Source organism: Euprymna scolopes, chromosome 45, assembly GCF_053919585.1.
Source record: "Euprymna scolopes isolate OS-2025 chromosome 45, ASM5391958v1, whole genome shotgun sequence".
Taxonomy (NCBI): domain Eukaryota; kingdom Metazoa; phylum Mollusca; class Cephalopoda; order Sepiida; family Sepiolidae; genus Euprymna; species Euprymna scolopes.
Genome location: NC_136526.1, coordinates 20,703,581 through 20,726,125, shown reverse-complemented (window position 1 = coordinate 20,726,125; position 22,545 = coordinate 20,703,581). Strand labels below are relative to the sequence as shown.

General features: G+C 34.9%; 1 protein-coding gene across 1 annotated transcript in view; it reads right to left on the bottom strand.

Moving 5' to 3' along the window:
* The window catches only part of LOC145269057 (androglobin-like), a 245,402-nt gene extending 227,487 nt beyond the window's left edge, over positions 1 to 17,915 (bottom strand). Inside the window, exons 1-4 of the mRNA XM_080124658.1 lie at positions 17,794 to 17,915; positions 11,530 to 11,617; positions 9,322 to 9,369; positions 3,897 to 3,992 (exon numbers count right to left, since the gene is read on the bottom strand). Of these exons, the coding sequence (XP_079980784.1) occupies positions 3,897 to 3,992; positions 9,322 to 9,369; positions 11,530 to 11,617; positions 17,794 to 17,831 (270 nt within the window). The 5' untranslated portion in view covers positions 17,832 to 17,915. The remainder of the gene's footprint in view (positions 1 to 3,896; positions 3,993 to 9,321; positions 9,370 to 11,529; positions 11,618 to 17,793) is intronic.
* Between the last annotated feature and the right edge of the window lie 4,630 nt (positions 17,916 to 22,545).

The following is a 22,545-nucleotide window of genomic DNA, read 5'->3' as shown; positions in this document are numbered from 1 at the left end:
TTTAAATGCACTTTTTGTGTATCAATGCTTACAAGTATTACAAAAATTGTTTGATCTATCTATATATATAAAAGCGAAAATGTGTGTATGTTTGTATATCTCGCAAAAACTTTCGACACGGGTCACAGATTTTTACCGGATCGGTATCATTTTAAACTTCCAACCTTCGCCCAACAAATATCGAACAATTGACCAGAAACGTTAATTTCTTCACCCTGAAATCAGCAGGTTTCTACGGGGGGGGGCAGCAAAAACCGTCCTCTCATGACGAGTTCGGTTCTACGCATGCATCATACGACGTCATAACCTGATTTAGTTTAAATATTTGAAAAACCGACACAATTTCGGTGACGTTGTCTTAGCTCAGTTGCTTAGAGCGCGGCCTCATTATCTAAAGGTTTTGGGTTCGAATCGTGGTGTGAGATGTCTTTTTTGTTTTTTAAATTTTAATATTGAAGCAGGGTTATTTAAGCCATTTTTCACGTGTTTTCAGATTTTTTAATGTTCGTTTTTCTTTTTTTTTTTACTTTGCTTTTTCATTAACACCCCCTACCCCTACCGACCACACACATCCAAAAACACCCGGGCAACTTCGGGTAACCCCCGCTAGTATATATATAAAAGGCAAAATGTGTATTAGTATGTGTGTATGTGTGTGTGTGTTTGTATGTCTCGCAAAACCTTTCCACACAGGCTACGGATTTTCGCCAGATTGGTATCATTTTGAAGCCCAAACCTTCGGACGACAAATATTGAAAAATTGGTTAAAATCATTAATTCTTTCACCCTCAATGGGTCGCTTTTCTACAGGGAGGGGTAGCAAAAAAATCGTTCCTTCATTTTTCTTTTCTACTACTACTACTACTACTACTACTACTAATATGATGTTTGACCTATAAAACGTTGACGTTAGTTTAACCATCAGCTGTTTTTTTAAACGTTTAATTTCGTCGGTTTTCAGTTCTCTGTCTCTTTAGCGTCAGGATAACATGTCAGACTGTTTTTTCTGCCTTAACCTCAAGGCTCCATGTTGAGCCTACATCCCTACCAAAACTTTTTTTTTTCTTTTACACCTCCAAACACCCGGGCAACGTTTTTTTTTTTTAATTTTAAACTGGGTTATTACTTCGCTCATTTTGTTTTGATCTACCTCCCCAACACACACACCTCCAAACACCCAGGTTATGCCGGGCACCCCCACTAGTAAAATATAACAGGAAATTTAATTTATAGTATAACTCCTATAATTTGAACATCCGCTTTGTTCAAATTAGAGGATGCTGTTCAAATTTCGTGATAATAAAATGTGCTGCAGTTAACTTTAATTTTCTAAGAATTAAGAAATAGAAAATGAAATTCATTGCTATATGATATTTGAAGTATATATTAAGTTGAGTTTACGATATATTGCAAGTAAGAATTGTTAAATATTATTACCAGGAACAAAAACATTGAAAATAAATTAAATCTACTCTTACTTGTTAGCTATTTATTACCTAAGTTATCATATGCAGAAATCATACATTTATGTAAAATACAGCTTTTTTATTTATTCATTGAATGAGTCTCATTGCAGTTTCTATTTTCATCGATTGAGCTCTCGGGCGCTGCCATTGTATTCTGTAAGCGATCATGAAAATCTACAATTTCTTGGTTCTGTAGCTTCTTTATGATTATATCTCTTCGGAGTAACATTGCTTGCAAAACATAGTTGTCACTAAAGTAAGGACTTTTTTCTAGAAATTTTATAACCGTCTCCATAGATTTTTCTGCATCATCCCATGATATTGCTTCATCAGAGTGCTCTTGGTTATTTACATTAGGGTCAAGCGAATGGGAGCTGTCGCTATTTTCATCATGATTACTGCCTTCAGGATATTGATCAGTAGTTTCCTCATCTTGTTGCACCCACATTTCAACATCATTTGCATTAAGTGATTTAATAACAGTGTGGTTGATCGGTAACCGTTTTGGTTTCAAGATTTTTTTCTAGATCAGATGCATTCTCTGATTCTTTAAGTTCAGAAGCCTTTGGCGGTGAGCATAATTTACCCCATGTTTTTGTTAATGTGCTTGCTCAAACTTGATTGCAAGCAAGCCATTGTGATGGGTTGTTTTACACTATTTTTAATATAGCAATCTGAAAAAAAAAATTACAGTTAGTGTAAATTAATTATCAATAGCTAACCTACATTAATTACATAGTACCAATATTAACATTTCTGCGCAATATCTGACTAAACCATGTAAACAATTTTACTGCAACTCCACATCAAATATGCTAATACAATTTCAATGACAAGACAGTTCAAGTTTAGAGAAAGTCCAGGTTTAGAAGAAGTCCAAATGAGAGGAAGTTCAACTTTAGAGGAAGTTCCAAATTTTTTACTGTACTTTGTTATTCATTTTACACTACAATTCTCTACCTATATAAAAGCGAACATTAATTAATGAGAAACAAATTACCTCCCTTTATAGTCGTTCTTTATCAGTTAAAAATCATTAAAACCATTTCCTTTCCAACATAATAATATATATAATCTATATAAGAGCCAGGTACTTCCAAGGATGGAATACTGTTGCCACATCTGGGCAGGAGCTGCTAGAAAAACTTATCCTGCCTTGACAGAGTTCAAAATAGACTTCATAGCCTAGTGGGGATGCCCTTTTCTCTTCCCCGCAATCTCTTTCCCATAGAAGAGACGTTGCGAGTCTGTCTCTACTTTATCATTATTTTCATGGCAAGTGCTCGTCTGAGCTCCAATCTATAGTCCTCTCTCGCCAAACTTTCACAAAAAAACACTCGTCTAGCTGAAACCACTATTAATAATTTTCCCCACACTTTATCTGTGTCTAAACCTCAACGTAGATTCCATGAAAAAAGCTTCTTTCTTAGAACTGCACGCCAGTCGAACGTTGTTCCATTTGCCTGCTTTAGTCATCTTCAAGTCCAACATAAACAAATTCTTGATGAGCAGTCCCCTTAAGTAATCCAATTTACCAAATTTCCACTACTAACGATTACTATGATATTGTCCCATTGACTATTGTACACTTATTTACCCTTATCCTCGAGTGGCCTCCTGGCCTTGACAAATAATGACTCCTACTTAAAAAAAAAAAACAGCTTGACAAATATCAATATTTGATAATTTATTTTGATATTTTCTTAGTGACAACATGTTTGTGCTTCTTTCCAAAAACAAGCAGTCGCCATCTTGTTTGTAAATAAAGATGGAAAAATGCATTAAAATAGAAATGCTTGAATTTACATTTTTCTGATTGTTTTTTTTTTTTTTTAATTAAAGGCTCATTGTTTTTTTGTTTTGTTGTTTTAATTAAAGGCTCATTGTTTTTTTGTTTTGTTGTTTTAATTAAAGGCTCATTGTTTTTTTGTTTTGTTGTTTTAATTAAAGGCTCATTGTTTTTTTGTTTTGTTGTTTTAATTAAAGGCTCATTGTTTTTTTGTTTTGTTGTTTTAATTAAAGGCTCATTGTTTTTTTGTTTTGTTGTTTTAATTAAAGGCTCATTGTTTTTTTGTTTTGTTGTTTTAATTAAAGGCTCATTGTTTTTTTGTTTTGTTGTTTTAATTAAAGGCTCATTGCTTTTTTGTTTTGTTGTTTTAATTAAAGGCTCATTGTTTTTTTGTTTTGTTGTTTTAATTAAAGGCTCATTGCTTTTTTGTTTTGTTGTTTTAATTAAAGGCTCATTGTTTTTTTGTTTTGTTATTTTAATTAAAGGCTCATTGTGTCTCAAGGCTGAAAGTTACTTGAATTTACTCAGTCCACATTTAACAACTGCTATCTCACCAGCACCAACACGTATGATAAAAAGATTTATTGAAACAAAAAATTAAAACATGTCTAAAAGATGGTTTGCTGCCTAACTACACTTACCTCTTTTACGGACATTTCATTGGGTCTTTTCCACATATCAACAGTTATGGATGGAGGCATTTCAATCTTTCCATCTGGGTCTTCGAAATGTGGTGTCTTCAAATATATTGAACAACATTGATAATAAAACGAAATCACAGCATCCTCTGGACGCAAATATTTTATATTTAAAGACTATCAGGGCTACCCAGCATTGCCCGGCCAACTAAAAACAAAATAGAAGAGGTTAAAATGTGTGTGCGATATCTTTATATTAAAACATCTCTTTCTATCTATCTTTCTTCATTTCCCCCTCTCCTACTTCCACCTCTGCTCAATTCATGATTTTGTTGAAATAATAATAATCTAAGTTATCCACCTCTCTTTAATATAATGGACAACATTGGAAATGATTGAAAAGTCGACCCCATGACAAAACCCAGCCCGGTTGGTCATCACAGAATGAATATTTAAAATAAAATGGAATATTATACATGTAGGACAATGCCAGTCAAGACAATACCAACTTTGTAGTGGTTCGTTCAGTATTTATCTAATTTTTTTGTAAAACACGGACATACAGACTACTGCCCTTTATATAATAGATGGATTATTTGATAATATATTAGTCAGGAGTAATATGTTTTAAAGTTAAGTGAAGAATTATTTTTTCCAGTATATAAGGTTACTTCAGTGGCTCAGCATTATCATGAAGGCATCTTCCTTAACTATATCCCAGCTATCTCTCCTGAGTCTTTACTAGCAAACGATGGAAAGCACTACTCGTTTTCAGAACAAAAAATAGATATTATTTCACTAACATACTAATTTACAAAACTGGATCTCTTTCTCTTTCTGGCTTGGCTGGCCAAGGCATTGGATGCTGTCCGACAGACTCTCAGGGTGCAGTTTTTTTCAGCCTATCTCTATCCTAAACACAATCAGACAAGATACATAGAACAGCTATCTTTGCATGGATTTCCCTGGTAGCAGTCGTATAGACTCCCAAAACATTAATATAGTAAGCCATGTTTACTCATACATTGTACATGCACATCTCTCTGCCTCTCTATTTGCTTACCCTGACAAGACATATATTTTTTTCATACAAGAAGCTCAACATTTTTAAAAATATAAGTTTTATTATATTATTAAGGTAGAGAAGAATTAAACAAGAAACTCAGTATCTCCCGCGAAAAAATATAAACCAGTATCTGTTTCATTGGAATGTTGAGGAGGAGGGTGAAGGCAAAAAAAAAAAAAAATCAGTATTTTCCAGCAATGCATTAAAACAGATATAAATTTTATTATTTTATTGAGGGATAAGAGACAAGAATAAATATAAAACGTTATCAGGGAGCAGGGAAGATAAAAACAAAACAAAAAACCCTCTGCTTTGCTTTGCTATGAAAATTATTTAAAACAAATATGTGTTTCATTATACAACTTAGGGGAAGAAGAAGAAGAAGAAGAAGAAGAAGAAGAAGACAAGAAACTTGGAGTTGCTTGGGAATAAATTTAAACAAGTATCTGCTTTATTATAGTGTCGAGGGGGAGGAGAGAAGATAAGTAACTCAACTTACTAACAAAACACATTAAAACAAATTGAAGTTCCACGATAGTTTCGAGGGAAAGAGGAGAAAGATTAAAAACATAACATTAACGGAGAACACATAAAAATGTGTTTTATTATTTTATTATGGTGTTGATGTGGGGAAACAATAAAGGTCATGTAAATTTATATGTTTGTAGCGTCTACCCCGGAACTAATTTTGACAGTGACATTGAACATTTACCGTTTCCGGAGAGCTCCAAAAAAAGACAAAAAAAAGCCGTGGCGCTAAATTCAAGGAGTCTCTCGCTCTCTTTTTGCTCGTGAACACCAGAGGAGTAAGACGCGTTACTGCCACACTCTGTCGCTCATGCGTGACACACCCTGTGCCGGTTTCAATGGTGAAACCACACACAAAAAAGAAAAACATTCTTCTTATCTATTCACTCCGCTCCTTACCCGAACGGCTTTTCTAAAGAAAATTAATTTATCGTTTCTTTCCAACTTAACGCCAAAAACATTTGACCAGTCGGGAAGGATTTCTTCTTCTTTTTTTTCGAACTCAAAATAAACACGAGTGTGATACACCAGGGAAAATAAATTTACACCTCTTATAACAAGCCAAGTCTGATTATTTGTTTTTAATTAATTTTTCTAAATATTTGTTTTCTTATTAATGTTTTTGAAAAATTAATTTTAAGTGAGCTGTTTGTTGTTTTGCCCAGCGAGCACCTAGCTTCATGTTAAAACAAGAAAGTGGAAATGGGTTGGATGGAGGAAAAGAATGAAGGGGAAGTAAGATAGAGAAAGGAGTAAATAGAAGAGTATAGAGAGATAATTTTTCAAAGATGTTACACGCATTTTTTAACCAGTTCTGGTTTGTTGTTTATAACACCAGGCAACGTCGAGTAGCACTGATAGCTTAATGTTGAAGTTTCTGTGAAACCAAAGGTATCAATGGACGATCACACTAAGGGATAGTATCAATTAAAATTAAAATTTACGTATATATGTATTAGTGATGGCACGATTCCTATATTTTTCTTAATTCCAATACAATTGCCGATTCAGTTCTATATTCCAGATTCTGATACAATATTCGATTCTGATTACAGTTCTTTTTAAATCTTTAAATACTTAGAGTTGTTTTATTTTTGTATTACTTTTAGATTAGCATAAAAATCCCTGTAGTATATATATATATATATATATATATATATATATATATATATATATATATATATATTTATATATATATATTTATATATATATATTTATATATATATATATATTTATATATATATATATTTATATATATATATATATATATATTTATATATATATATATTTATATATATATTTATATATATATATATTTATATATATATATATTTATATATATATATTTATATATATATATTTATGTATATATATTTATATATATATATTTATATATATATTTATATATATATATATATATATATAATAAAAATAAAAATTACAATTAAATTTACCAAAATGATCCAAGATGGTAAAATTAATTTATATTATAAATATTAAAGAATTAATATTTATAAAGTTATCTCAGCCAGATGTAAAAGCTCCATAAAACCAAATAGGAGATAGAGCTTATAATACGAGCAAACAGTTAATAAAACATGTTTAAAAAACACTTTGAAATGAATTGAAAACATATTTAATCTGAAAAGGAAACACTAGATAAGTGGATAGTCCTTAATCTGCGGAGTTTCGAAGAAATACTTTCCTTCTCATCAGAGGGTAGGAATTAGCGAAATGCGGTATCGGATTTTGCATACAAAAGTATTTGATGAAACTGCAAGTAAGTCAAAGATCTTACTTGATAACAAAAAGTGAAGCATAGGGAATATCGTTAAGAAAAAGGTGATTTCACGTGGGATAGTCTGGTGAAAGGTAAAGTATCCAATGACGGTAATATATATATATATATATATATTTTGAAAGACAAAATATCAAATGCGAAATTATTCACACTTTGTAAAATCAGCAACATCGAAAGCTTCTTAATCCAGTCGCAGCTTCGATGGGCGGGTCATGTGATGCGAATGGATGATGATAGGATACCGAAGCAACTCCTGTATGGCCAATTAGACAGAGGCCGTCGAAACGTGGGACGACCATGGTTGCGTTACAAAGACAAAATAAAGTCTAATTTGCAGGTTCTAAATATTGAATATAACAACATTGAGCTAACTGCAAAAGACAGAAGGAAGTGGATAGAAATGTGTGAGAGAAAAATCAAGGAGTTCTCGGCGTTTTGCATCGAAAAACTAAAAGAAGCGAGAGTCAAGTCAAAAAATAATACTGAGCAGTGTGGAGCTAAGTTCTCGCATTTATATGTCTGTCACCACTGCGGTCGCCATTGCAAGTCTCTAGCAGGACTAAAGTGCCACATACGTCTAAGTGAATGTCGACACGCTGAGTTCTAGACCTTCAGGTCAATTGTCGGAGTCTCATACGTCGAAAATCGACGGAGAGTCCATCATATATATATATATATATATATATATATATATATATATATATATATATATATATTCACAAATGTGGTAACGCACTTTTGGTGGGGAGGAGGGGAGGTTAATCTGTAAATTTTAGTTTAACTTATAGTTTAAAATAAATAAATATTTATCATTTTATCATTAGTACGAGTAATAGTTAAAAAATAAAAGAAATAGTTAAAAAAAACAACAATTAAAAGAATCGTTTTTGGCATTGGAAAATAAGCTCTTTTTATTTATTCTGATACTGATTCTGATATCTCAAAAAATTCTGATTTTCCTAATTCTTGATTCCAATTAATTTTGAAGGTTAGAAATATAAAATATTTATTTACTAACATAATCTGTTGACCCAGGAATAATTTTCTAATTTTCATGTGAAAACATATTCCGATTGAGTAATTATTTCTTTTTGAAAAAGAGGTTTACCTAAAAAACTTAAAGAATATGACACTGTGGTTTTCTTCAACAATGAACAATTGTAGTTTTCTTTTTAGTTCTCTTTTTTCTTTTTTTCATGTTGGCTCAAGTAAATAATCCGTCACGCCTCAACAAAGTATGTATGCATGACTTGCCTTCTTCAAACTAACTCCTGGGTTTGTGCGCAAATTAGATGATCTTGGGCTGCATACAAACAATCCGTTTAAAGAACAGGAAAGTTGATTTGAAAAAGGCAAGCCATGCATACTTTGTTGAGACGTGACACATTATTTACTTCAGGCAACATGAAGAAGGAAAAAGAAAGAAGTGGCAGTTGTTCATTGCAGAAGCAAACTACAAGCTATTTCGGCAGGCCTTGCTCAAGAAAAACATCCTCCAACAGTCAGAGGACACTAGTCGCACTTTGTCAGCACAGTGCCGACCATATTGCAAACCTAGATGGCCTGCAGTCGATGAGTGTTAGAAAATTCTCACCATTGTGGTGGATTATACCCAACGTTCATCGACTGGGGCCTATCTAGGTTTGACATTGATATGACGGCTACTGTGCACGAGAAAACATATTTTATGGCGAACCTTACTCAAGGCAAACATTCTCCAACCGTCAGATGACAGTGATCTCCATCTTGCTGATGCAGTGACCGCCATTTTGTAAACTGAAAGACACATACACTTTTTGTACTATTCTGGTTGGACACATGAAATTGGTAAACTAAATATTTACTTGAAAATTATTGAATTCTTCAATATTGTCATTTGTTCGGTTTCACACTTGTCTCATATTCAACAGTGTTCTTCTAGAAGACTGCATTACCATCGCCTTCAAAATTCAATCTCTTATGCACAATGCTTCAAGCAAAGTACAACATCTTTCTCATAATTTATTTGTTTCTATAAAATGAACAATACTCACAACTGGTGATTTTATTTTCCCAAAATCCTTTCCTTTGTTTGAAGCATCCTTAAATTAAAAAAAAAAGATAAAAATCATTATTGTAAAATATTATCTGACAGAAATATACTTAAAAAATGATGTGTAACTATATAAATTTAATGGGTTAGAACTGATTGCTAATCAACGTCTTTAACCTTTGCGCTCCCTCCAATTCATACCAGAATTGTCCACATGGACCCATGACATAATGATTAAGGTCAGTCATTTTTAAGTGTCAGTGCTTTGAATTTGAAGGTTCAAGCCTTACTATAGGCGATAATTACTAGGAATAACATAATAATTAATACTTGTACCCGTTCATGGCTAATGGAATAAGAACAACCTACCCCTGTGAATTCTTAAGTTCAAAAAGATGAACGGGAAGAAGGTCGGGGGTTATATTGGGAAAATAATTATGAAAATAACAACTAAGATGAGAATAGTAATTTGAATGACTCTAATAATATGTATTATCATTCCTTATCTAAAAAAGAATCTGAAAAAGATTTTTATAAGTACTGGTAATTTTATTTAATTATTTGCAGACTTTTATCCTCATCTTTTTATAGCTGTCTTTATAAAGATGAGGGTAATAGTCCACAAATAATTATATAAAATATGCAAATTACTCATTTCAAAATATTCCAATAAGTATTGTTAAGCTGATATGAAAACAAGTTGAGGTTGTCCTGAGCTTTTTTTTGTATTAAAGTGACTCTGGTATGGAAACAGATTTGTAAGGGAGTAATATTATCTCATTATATTGCGTTCAATATTTGTTTTACATGCTTGTGTTATGTTGATTAATCGAGCTATTATTCTCATCCTGGGTGTTATTAGAACAACGTTTCGGTCGCTGCAAGCTACGACCTTCTTCCTTCTTCGGGTGTTGAAAACCTGCTTCTTTTTCTCTACAAAGGAAAAGAGGGTTGGCATCATCCCACATTGTAAAACTAGAAGTACACCAAAAAACTGTCACATGCTGAGAAATAAAAAAAAAAATCAGCTGTAGCTTAACATGTGTGGAAGAAAGGGAGTAGCCATTCCGCAATGTGGGATCACGCCGAAATACTGGATACAGAAGAAAGATGGCGGATCAGAAAACTTAAAGAGGCAGCACATATGAAAGATAATAATAACATCATTAGTTAACCCAGCATAGACCTAAGTTGCATATGGACGCCTCTAATTACAAAATCACAGAAAAAGAAAACATGATATATGCCCTTCCCAAGGAAAGAAACTTTACAATAACAAACATTTTTTTCCTTGGTGTTGCGCCGCCCCCCTCCCCTGCATTGTGTTTTTAAAAAAAAAAAAAATAACATGCATGGGTATCGATCCTGTTTCGTAAAATTTTTTTTTCACTAATATTAACAAGATATCCCGAAAAACTGGGTCATAGGAAGCCTTTAAAAATATCTTTGTAATCCTGAAGATTGAACCTTCTTTATTATCTACGGACCCACCCTCAAACCCACGGTTCGAATTCTTGTAATGTGCAGCCAACCCTCTTTTCCTTAGTAGAGAAAAAGAAGCATGTTTTCAACACCCGAAGAAGGTCGCAGGTTGCAGCGACCGAAACATTGTGCAAATAACACCCAAGATGAGAATAATTAATCAACATAACACGAGAATTCACATCTCATCTCGAAAATTCAAAATTGCATTTCTTTTGTTCGTATGAATTGATTTTCAAACTAACCAATCTTTGGCCAGGTCTTCATTTAGCCCTCTTTCTTTCAACTCAGTTCTTATCACTTCCTCCCATGTTTTCCTTGGCCTTGTTTCATCAACTGACCCTGCTGGCTCAACCATTCTACATCTACTAACCTAAGCACTCTCATTCATTCTTTTGATATGACCAAACTAACAAAATCTCCTGTTCTGTAAAAATCTCCATATAATATCCATATTTAATCCTGCTCTATAATTAAACAGTTGCCATAAAATTTTATGATGGCTATCATTAAACAGTTGACATAAAATTTTATGGTGGCTATCATTAAACAGTTGCCATAAAATTTTATGATGGCTATCATTAAACAGTTGACATAAAATTTTATGGTGGCTATCATTAAACAGTTGACATAAAATTTTATGATGGCTATCATTAAACAGTTGACATAAAATTTTATGGTGGCTATCATTAAACAGTTGCCAAAAAATGTAAATTAAATACATTACCCATTTTTCAGAGTCTATATCTGTGAATTCTGGCCAAAGTACACTCTTTGGGCGCTTTGTATCAATAGTTTGCTGGAGGGAAGCAGCTCTAGAATAAAAAAAAAAGATAAAACATTAATTAAAAGAAGCAGCATAGGGATGAATGGATGAACATCAAATATTTTTTTATTTACCTCCTTTCGAAGAGGTTACATACAAGCTCAAATGTGTTTTTGAAAAGGTATCACACTAGGATTAATACACTCTGGCTAACAAAAATGTTTGAGCAGCCGTTTTGGCATTACCCAGATGATTAACAATAAACGAACCTCTTTTTAAAGAGAAGATAATCCCTGGGAATCAGTTCTACAAAGCAAGGCTAGAAGAAACTAGAATGTCGAACTGTGTGTTGAAGACGTATCCCCGATTGGTATGAACACACCTACTCAAACTGCACCAGGTGAACGTAAAAGAAAATTTATTAGTAAAACAGAAGCTTTAAATGCAAATTCTTTCCCTGCATTGCAGAGTCCTTTTTCATTATGATAAGGTACATTCTTCATGGATAACAAAAGCTGTTAGATGATGTTTACAAGTACTTCCATGGGATGTGCTCGGATGAAGTTTCTACATTTGTACATCCTCAACATAAATACTTCTAACCCATCAGTATGTCTCTTTGGCTGATGAGTTTGCTGGGCTCGGTCACTTTTTTCAAAGCTCTGTTTTTCTTTTTTTTGTTTCTTTTTCATCCTCATCACCAAATGATTTGTGAAATGTAATTTTCTTATAAAAAATAAAAGCGAATAAGACATCGTCACTAATACATGTGTACCTACACAGCAGGTTATTGATGAAGAAAACATAGCTATGATGATGGGGGATACAGTTTTCTTCCTTTACCTAGAGTTGAACAAGAAAAAGACTCTCCTAATATTCAAATTGTTGAATTGGCCCACTGTTTGCACTTGACTTGTTCTTTATTTGTTGAATTGCAATTTTTCTTTCTTTTTACTATTTTTTTAATTACTAGCAGCAGGCGCCCGACCTTGCCAGTCATGAAATACGCTTAAATATATACAGAGCAATTTGCAGAATATCCATAGGACTGAATATGCAAAAAACAGTCCACTATGTTACAGTGTAGTCTTTGGTGCTGTGACCAGGAATCCATAAACATAAGCATTGTATACTATTGGAATCACGGATTGTAGGCGTTGTCGAATTTCACAAATAAATCCAAAAAGAAATTCATAAATGAGCTACATGTTTCTATGTAGAGTCTAGCCTTAGTGCCTGATGCCAAAAATCATTTTTTTTCACTTAGATTATTAAATGCACAAAACGGTCATCTGAGTGGATATCGCATCTTAATACCTAGGCCGTAAATACCAAAGATCGTTTTAATATATTTTAATTCATGCAGATTTCATATTTATTATTAAAAAGTTGATTTTTGAAATGTGACAAATAATCAGTCTTTGGACATGTGAATATTTAGTACTAATTTTTAAAAAATTTACAAAAAAACAAACAAAAAAAGACTTGAACTATCAAAACATTTAGCCCTCATTTTACGCTTCAGATGTGTTTACTACCGTTTGAGCTAACCTGACAGATAGATAAGAAAGTTATAAACTTAAACCACTTTTAGCTATGATTAGTTTACGCATGCGCAAATTAATAGAAATATCAAGTTGAAATGATCATTTTGCATTTCAACTTGTCAACTTCTGTACGTGTTATTCATCCATCCAAAATTTCTAGTCATTATAAATTAACTTTAGTGTATGGTCACTATTTCCTGTTAATTTCAGTTTTATGTGACTGCAACCAATGTCACGTCTACTGAGAGCTCAAATTCCCTCACTAATCCTTTGAGGGTATTCAGTCGTCTTCTAATGAGCATCTCACTGGCAGCCGTGGTATGAACTCATGCTTTCCTGCTGAGAGTTTCTGATATGCAGTTGTGCACACATGCAGAGTCGGTCTAAAGGTACAACACCTTGGTCTGCCACTGGAGCGATAAGTTAATTCCCTTCAACACGGCATCCAATTCAACCAGATTAATATGCTGTGCATCATTCTCAGGTCACAGTCAACAAGCATCCTCCACCACAGTTCCATTTCTTTCTAATGCCACTGCGGTTGCTAGCGCGCTGGCATTGACCCATACAATCAGTTCTTGGCTGTCCACACACCAGTTCTCACAAGCTGGATTGTTCCGTTTTACTGCGTCTACCGTTTTGCACATCACATCCCGAAGTAGTGAGTCTGACACCTTATCGTTCCAGACTGAGAGGTATCCTACGAGCTTTTCACACAAGGAAAATACAGTCCATCGTGTAATGATATTGGGAATTTCTGGGATTGCGTTCCCTCATTTCCAGTACAGGACACTGTGCTTACTTTAGACTGTTAGTCCCAGCACACGCGTGCCTTCCCTAGGTCATTCCAGGTCCATGCATTCAAGTTCGAATCAAGCTAAATGTTCCTGAACTCTTGGAGCGGGCACAACGTCTTCATCAACAAAGATATCAACAAAGATATCATCACAGTGTCTTGTGGACTCGTACTTGGAGATATGCTCTCCGGAGGTCAAGTAATGATACGTTTGGCCCTGCATTCACCATGAATGCATCTATATGATCGTTCAGTTCGTGGTAGTTCATCACTGGTCACACTTTTGCCTTATTCTGCTTCATCATGGCCATGGAATTAACCCCTTGGGAGCTTCTGAATATGGTACAAGCTAACCCTTGTCCATCCATGCCCGGTGTTCTTGATCATACTCTGGTCGAATCTCCGCAGCCACTCGATATTCTGGCACTCCATTACACAGTCCCTCAGGTGGGCGGTTATCTGTCCATTTCCATTCTGCTGTCCATGTTCGTTCCTGATGGTCAAATGTAGCAGTAAAGTCCAGTTCACTGATGGAGATAGCTGCACACGTGGAAAATTTTCCGATGCCACTTTTGCTGTCTTCCAGGATCGACATCGATTCACATCTATTATTGTATGTGAGCATCCTGTGTCAAGTAAAGCTGAACACCGCATTCCATCAATGTAGATGACAATCTCCAAGAGTGCGGCATTTATATCTTGGTGGGGGAATAGGCTGGCACTTATACATTGTTTCTTTGTTCGCTTTCCCGAACAGTCCTGGGCCCAGTGTCCAATCTTGCCACATCGGTAACAATATGTTCCATGCCTTCAGCAACTTCTTGCTATGTGATCCTTGCAGCCGCATTTGAAGCAATTTACTCCTGTGCCTGGGCTATCTCCGCCAGGAACAGCAGATTTACAGTTTGATGGATTCACGGCTGCAACCACATGAAGGCTCTGGTCCCTGGTTGACATCAACACTTTTGCTCTTGCTATTAAGTCTCCCATGGTTAGGGTCTGAATTGTTAGTGCCTGCCTGAGTACAATAGATATGGCATCAAGGAATCCTGTGACAAACGCCAGTTTGGCAAATTGCTCTAGTCCGACTACCTCAAAACCAGCCAGTCCAACCAACATCTGATATTGTTCGTAACCACGTCCACCTGCTCGTCAACCTATTTCACCATGGTTAACTCTTGTAGGCTGTGAATGCACCATCCATGAATGCCTCCTTTAATCGAGTCTCTATCTGTTCGATGTATAGTTGGTCAATCTCGCTCATTTCTAAGTAGAGGGCCAATGCAGGTACAATGGCAACAGGTTTACCTTCTGGAATTTCATGACCAACCTTAACTTTTTTTTTTTTGCTACTACATCTCCCTCGCCAGTAGATGGCTTCACCATGTCGCTGCTTCATCGTATTTTCATTAGGATAATGGTCAGAATAGCTTGAAGTGTTGAAATTAATGTTTTAACTTGGCGAATAAAAAAAAATCCATTGCTTGTACTAATGCGTACAAAAAAATAACTCCGATGTGAAAAGCAATCTTCTCTTGATTTCTCAACTTGTCATCATCGTCGTCACAAAATCATGATTACATTCCGACCCTTTCGCAAAAAACAAAAACGTCCTTATATACAAACTTTTAATTGCGACAGTACCACGATTTGCATATCTTTCTTCCCTTCTTCTCTTTTCCTTGTACTCGACGAATTCCGGGTTCGAATGACGATGGTTCTTGTGCACATTGTTTTGTAACCTCAGTGTTGTTCAGTTCTGCTACAACATGCAAATGGCCCTGTCGGTGGGGCATTAGAATATGCCGGCTGCCCCCTGCAGAGGGTAAAAGTCCCTCAATGGGGGTCCTGGATATGACCTTAAACTATATCCGATGGTGAGGCCCCAGCTTGTGGGCTCTGGGGAGTGTGGAGCCACCCTTTAATTGCCATTGCTCCCAGGTCCACTCTGACCCGGAGTGGTAGTACCTGTTAGGGTCCCAACTATGGGTTAAATAGAAACTGACTTGCAAAAAACAAATATATTCAATTAAAAAAATTTTCTTCAAAATCACCGGATTCGGCATTAAATAACCTGAAAAGGGTTGATATGCCGTAAAACAAAAACAACCAACCAACCAACCAACCAGCAACATGCAAAGTTTTAATTTCATTCAATTTTGACTCCTTAGCAGCTATTTTTACCAGCTAAAAACCTATAAAAAAACCGGTTCACAAACAATGCAATCAGTTGACCGCTTTTTGACTTTGCGTCTCAGGGGAGATGTAATTTGAAAAACAGAAAATGGAGACAGACAGACAGACATAGTGAGTTTTATAAATAAGATTATTTATATGTTAATACCATAGTACCTTTAACATATGTACGTATGTGTGTCACAGTTTCCAGATTATAAATTATTTGATTAGAAAATCCTATTTATTAAAGGAGGATAGAAAGTGATATAATACTATGAACATGAAATTATTTTATAGATACGTTAATTAAATATTCATAGTATGTTATCACCCGCCCTATGAGAACAGCATATTCTTTTCCTTGTTTTGATTCTTATCTTATATATATAGTGATGTAGTTCTTGATTGATTGTGTCTGTGTTGGATTTTTACTCGAGAGTCCAAACAATGAAAAGAATATGCTGTTGTCATAGCCCTATCCTACTTTTTAAATAAACAGGATCTCCCGATTACCAAAGATGCAATATAAAAAAAAAATTAAATTAAAAAAAAATGATGTCGCTTTTGGGCTGTACATGAAACTATAATATACCTTCTTGGTATTCTGACTGGGATCCAAGGGTAGTATCTGTGTCTATCTAAAAATGGTATAACGATATCGGGAAGTTTGTTTGCACTGAACGTCCAGATTCCTATAAGGATATTCTTGATAAACCGTAATAACCAGATATATTCTGACGCTACAATAACCAGATTACTTAGGTAAATACTTTTACAGTTTTAACAAAAGGGCTACAATAATATCGTGGGGGTCTCCATTAACGCTGAACATTCACAGAATGCCCAGCAACATATAAACGATGCCGTTGTGGAATTTCCACAGGTCCTGCTAGTTTCTATTTATGTACAATCTTTCAATGCTTAATTCAGGAGGAGGTGGTATAGTGTAGTCATGAGACCATCCTTCCAGACATTACCAACTCTTTTTTTTTAGGGAGACACGATAAGTGTCTATTCTGTTGCTATGAGATTATCCCCCCCCCTCCTCGGATTACCATCTTCTCTTTTGGAAGAGGGTGGAGGTGTTGTCATGATAGCATTCTCGCAAGCATCACTCCTTTTTTTTGTGGAGAGGGGAGTATAGTATTATCCCAGGCATTATCTCCTCATTTATAAGGAGGTGGAGTATTGTATGTTATTTTGTCACAAAACCTCCCAGCTATTACTTTTTCCTGTTTTTTGAACGGGGAGATGTTTTGTCGGCATTACATAATCCTCCCAGGCATTATCTCCCCCTTTGGAGGGAGTAACTTACGTAAACAGGAAATTATCACAATTGGCTCTTCATTAGAAAACTCAACACTTACATTATATATACACTAGCAAAACTATACGATCCCCGGAGGAGTGGGGGCAATTTTTTGCTCGCGGTAATTAATTATTTACAAAATACGTGTATTTCTTACGGTGCTAATTTAAACAAATATTATTGTTTAAGTTTAATTAGATTTTATTTTGTATGCAGCAAAAATGAACTCAAATTTTAGTATTATTTCCTGATGAAATTAATAGTTAAATAAGTCAAGCTTCGGTCGAATTATATTAAATCAAATAAAAAAATCTAGTTTAAGAAAAAGCGAAAGAATGTTATCACGCGTAGACGACATATTGTTGTTGTTATGGTCACGAGCGAGAAATACTTACTTTTTGGGCGGCGTTGGGTTGAATCGTTTCGCTTCCATATCTTTATATGCCCTCTTCGTATTCAAATAATTCTACGAGATGAGCGTGAAGGTGGTTGCCATAGAAACGAAAGGGTGTCTTTCTTTTGACCGTGGGTGAAAGACAAGGGAGGTAACTTAACCAATCTTTAATATCGCACATGTTCCTATTTACTTGCCTCCCCACGAGGGCAGAGTTAGACACCAGGGTCGTTTTTTTTTTTTTTAACGTGGAGAAAGGAGCAAAAATGAAAATTGCCTCAGTCGTCAAGGATTTCTCCTCCACTAACTGAAAGCAAAAAAAAAAAAAAAAAAATTTTAAATTGAAGTGTAGTATGAGAACGGATACTTACTACACTTTGGTCGTCATTTGGATAAAATGATGGCACATGTTAAACAATTTTGAAATTACGTTAATTTTTTGGAAGCGAGCAATGTCCACAGTCCACAGGTTCGTCTTTGGCTATTTTTATAAACGATCAGCATGCCATCTCGGAGAGCTCGATTTTATGCCATTCCTCATGTGCAACTAATGGGCCGTGGTTCAACTGACTTTGCGGGAATAAGAAGCTAACAAAATTTCCAGTGATTGGTAAACTTTGGCACGTTCTAATTATAGGGGTAGATCTACTAAGGGGTCTGACCTTTTTATTCGAATGGGAATGAAGTATCGATGAGTTCAGTCCTACCCCCTCCTTCAAGAAAGTAGGATTATTGCTGGTCAGTTGCCTCGGCGCACCCGCACCTCCTGGGAAATACAAGCTGGTCTATTTCGGACTATTTGTGTTCCCCAACTCTTTAGGGAGCTGGATTTACACACGCATGGAACAAGGCTGAAAGAACTGCGCTCATTCTTGATGTCACAGTCCCAAATGATTTCGGCCTTAACAGAGCTGACCGGGAAAAGATAACAAAATATCAGGACCTAAAAAATGATCTAAAAACCATAAAGGGAACAGTATCTATTCTTAAAAGAGCCCTCGGATATAAATTTAAATCATAACAGAATCAAGTGTTAGCTCCAGAAGGGATTAACCCCTTGATCTCCTAAAACTTACTGAAGTAAAATTAAAAAAAAAATTAAAAAAAGACACGAATCACGTTAAACTGACTTCATCTTCTTGTCTCGCCTTGAGATTAACAAAAAAGAAGAAAAAAAAAACATTGGCACATTTTGATTCTAGGGGTTCGCTTGGTGCTGAAAAAGTTTTTGGTGCTTGTTAACAGATGCATCTTTTTAAATGTGTGGTTCTAAACCAAAATCAACAGTACTTACTTGTCATGTCGAAAATAGTAATATATCCAAAAATTACGAAAATTCATCGAGTAGAAAATTATTTAAAGTATTAAAACTAATTTTGACGGAAAATTGAAGGGAAATTGCATTTTCCCTAGATGTGAAGGCCTTGAAGATTGCGAATACGGGGGACATACTTATCTCCCTTTTCATCACTTTATTGGCGACCAGCATTTTAGCCTTATAGCGATAGACTTTTTTTTTTTTTTTTAACTAAAAACATAATAGCATTTGTTTTACTTGATGAATTTTCGTAATTTTGGGAATCTATCTATCTAAAAGTGAAAATGTGTGTGTGTGTGTGTGTGCGTGTGTGTGTGCGTGTGTACGTGTGTGTGTGTGTGTGTACGTGTGTGTGTGTGTGTGTGTGTGTGAACATTTCCCTAACAAATAACTGTCAATTTTCAGTCTAGACACTCGAGATTTGACATAAGGCATATTGAGATTTGAGAAAATCTTTTTAATCATTTTTCGGCCAGGGGGGTCAAAGTTCAACGATTTGAACTTTGAAAACTCTACCAAACTCCTCCGCCAATTTTGGGTCTAAACACTTGAAATCTTAGATGTAGGTTACTTGGACATGGATCAAACTTTTACATTTGATTTGAGCCCAAACAATAAATCTCAAAATTAGGGTCAAAGTTAGAATTTGACCTTTGCGGTCTCTACCAAATTACTCAGTCAATTTTTGGTCTAAACATTTGAAATTTTACATAAAGTATATTTAGACATATAGCAAGCTTTTTCCTCAGTTTTGGTCCAAAGATTTGGCTGCCAAGAGGGCAAAGTTGAAAGAGTCGACCTTTGAAGAGTCTACCAAACTACTCTGCCAATTTTGGGTCTAAACACTTGAAATTTTAGATGTAGGCTACCTAGACATGAGTTAAATTTTTTAATATGTATACACATATGCACATAAAGTTATGAACAGTACATAGGGCCCGAGCAAAGCCGGGATGAACTGCTAGTAGTTAAAAGTAACTTTTATGGAAAATTGGTGGGGGGATGGGTGCAATTTTCCTAGATGTGAACACTTTGAAGATTGCGAATGCAGGGGATATACTTATCTCTCTTTTTGCCACTTTAATGGCGACCAATATTTTAGCCTTATAGAGATAGACTTTTTTCTTTACTAAAAACACAATTTGTTCTACTTGATGAATTTTTATCATTTTTGGATAAATTAATATTTGCGACATGACAAGTAAGTAATGCTGCTGTTTTTGCTTAAAACCACATATTTAAAAAAAAATCTATCTGTCGACATCTACCAGATTTTTTTTCCAGAGTTCCCCCTATATTAAAAAGACAAAAATAAAGAAAAATATGTATGATGCATCTACCCAGACCCTTGACGAAACGAAAATATTAGGTCGATTAGAAATTTCGCAAAAGTAGTTTTATTTATTTTAAAACAAGCGGGGGTACCCGGCGTTGCCCGAGTGTTTGTTTCCGGGACGGGGGGGGGGAGTTTTAAAAGATGTTATGGTAGGTAAGTAGGAAGGATCAAACCCGGAGTCATGAGTAAAAGTAGGAAAATAAAGTGTGAAAAAAACAAACAAAAAAACATCTGCAACGTTAACAGTTCGGCCACCAAGAAAAGTCCATTCCAGTTGATTAGGAAAAAAAAAAAAAAAAAAAAAACGACTACGGTAGGTCGGCGCGAACGTGAAAATATAATGTGAATTGTCCAGCACGCTAACCACTACGCCACAGAGCACTGCAGCTTAGTTTAGTGATTTTAAATAACTCCACATGAAAGAACTACGAAGCCAAACCAGTGTTCTCTTCTCAACTGTTCCTTGTGAACGATCCCCAAACGGTGTTAAGTGGTGGCAGGGGGAGGAGGAATTTATTAGAGAGAAAATATTTTACCACTTCCATTGATCTTAACCGATTTTGGCCGTGACTTCTCAGCAGAAAAAGTATAGAAATCTAAGATTATCGAGGAATTTGAGAAATAATAAGCCTATAACACACCTCAGATATTGTGCTGCCGTTTGTGCATATTATATTTGCATGAAATATCTTGATTTTTAATCCTATTAAGGTCAAAATCAGACGGGAAAAAATGAGTTCATTTTATTTATATAGAGAAGATAATTTTTATTCTATTAATCAGCATTAGAACGTAAATCTCGCAAGTTTTAATCATTGATTTAGCCCCCTTTCTTCTTTTTAGATCGTTTTCAAAATGTCAAACAAGACAGCCGCTCTTCTATTGCTAATAAAATTTGACTTTCTTATTTAAAAATAAAAATACTTAATTATACATGATTTTTTAAATATATTTTCGTTTCGTCACGGACAAGTGTTATGGTAATTTATTTCCTGTTCGGCTTTTCATTTTACACAACAAATTTCCACAGAGCTGTCACAGGCTAGTGGAAAACTTCTGTCATTTGCTCTCTGCCCCTGCTGTTCACGTCGTCACGTCTTTCCCACTCCACTTTCTCTGTCTTACTCCTTTACTATCCCTGTGTGACGTCACCAGTCCTGCTACCTCCTACTGCTCCTCTCTCTATTTGACTGTAGCTACTGCTGTCTATGTAACGTTACCGCACATAATACAGTATTACCTCTAAAAGTATTCCATAAGACTCGATACCACACGATTAATTAATTTGTGTTCCTATTCATCTCAGGATTCTGAAATATATATATATATATAAGTAGGTTAAGATAAAAAATTAGCACATTATTTATAATAGTTCCAAGAATTCAGACAACAAATATTTAGTGTATGACCGTTTCTAAGATGATATGGAATATTTTATTTTGTATTATGTTTTGAACTAGTGGTTGTGCTGCGTCGACACACACAGTGCCAAGTCAAACATAAAATCGAATACACTCAACATCAAGTACACTCAACACGTCTTACCATCAAAGCTTACCTTGTGAACTCTGAGTATGGGAAATTCCCATATGCACAAAACAAAATAGCTGAAAAAAAAAAATATCCTAACTAAGGGTAAAGATAATGAGTAAACGTTGGATAAAATGATGATTAAAATTATTATGAATTTGCTAGGATTTGAACCTGGAATCTTCTGATCCGTAGGCAGATGCATTATCCATTGTGCCACAAATCCTGTCCGTATGGCGAAAGATGTTACCGCTACTGTATACAGACGGTGCTAAATTCCATTGACATGGCCAGGTAACTTTTTCGACAATCGCACAAAACGGCCCAAAAACTCTTATTTCGGGTTTTTTTATGTGACTCGGCGTTGTTCGTTACAAATCATATATAGATAAGGACAATCTAGAGACTTATACCTTTCAGGAAAAAAAAAGGATTTTTCAATTCAGTGCATCCGTTCGAAAGTTTTATTAGTATATATACACACACATAAATAAATAAACATTATTCATGCTATTAATAGATGATTCCAAAAAGTCTGTTTCATCACCCCTCATAACATCACAAATAAT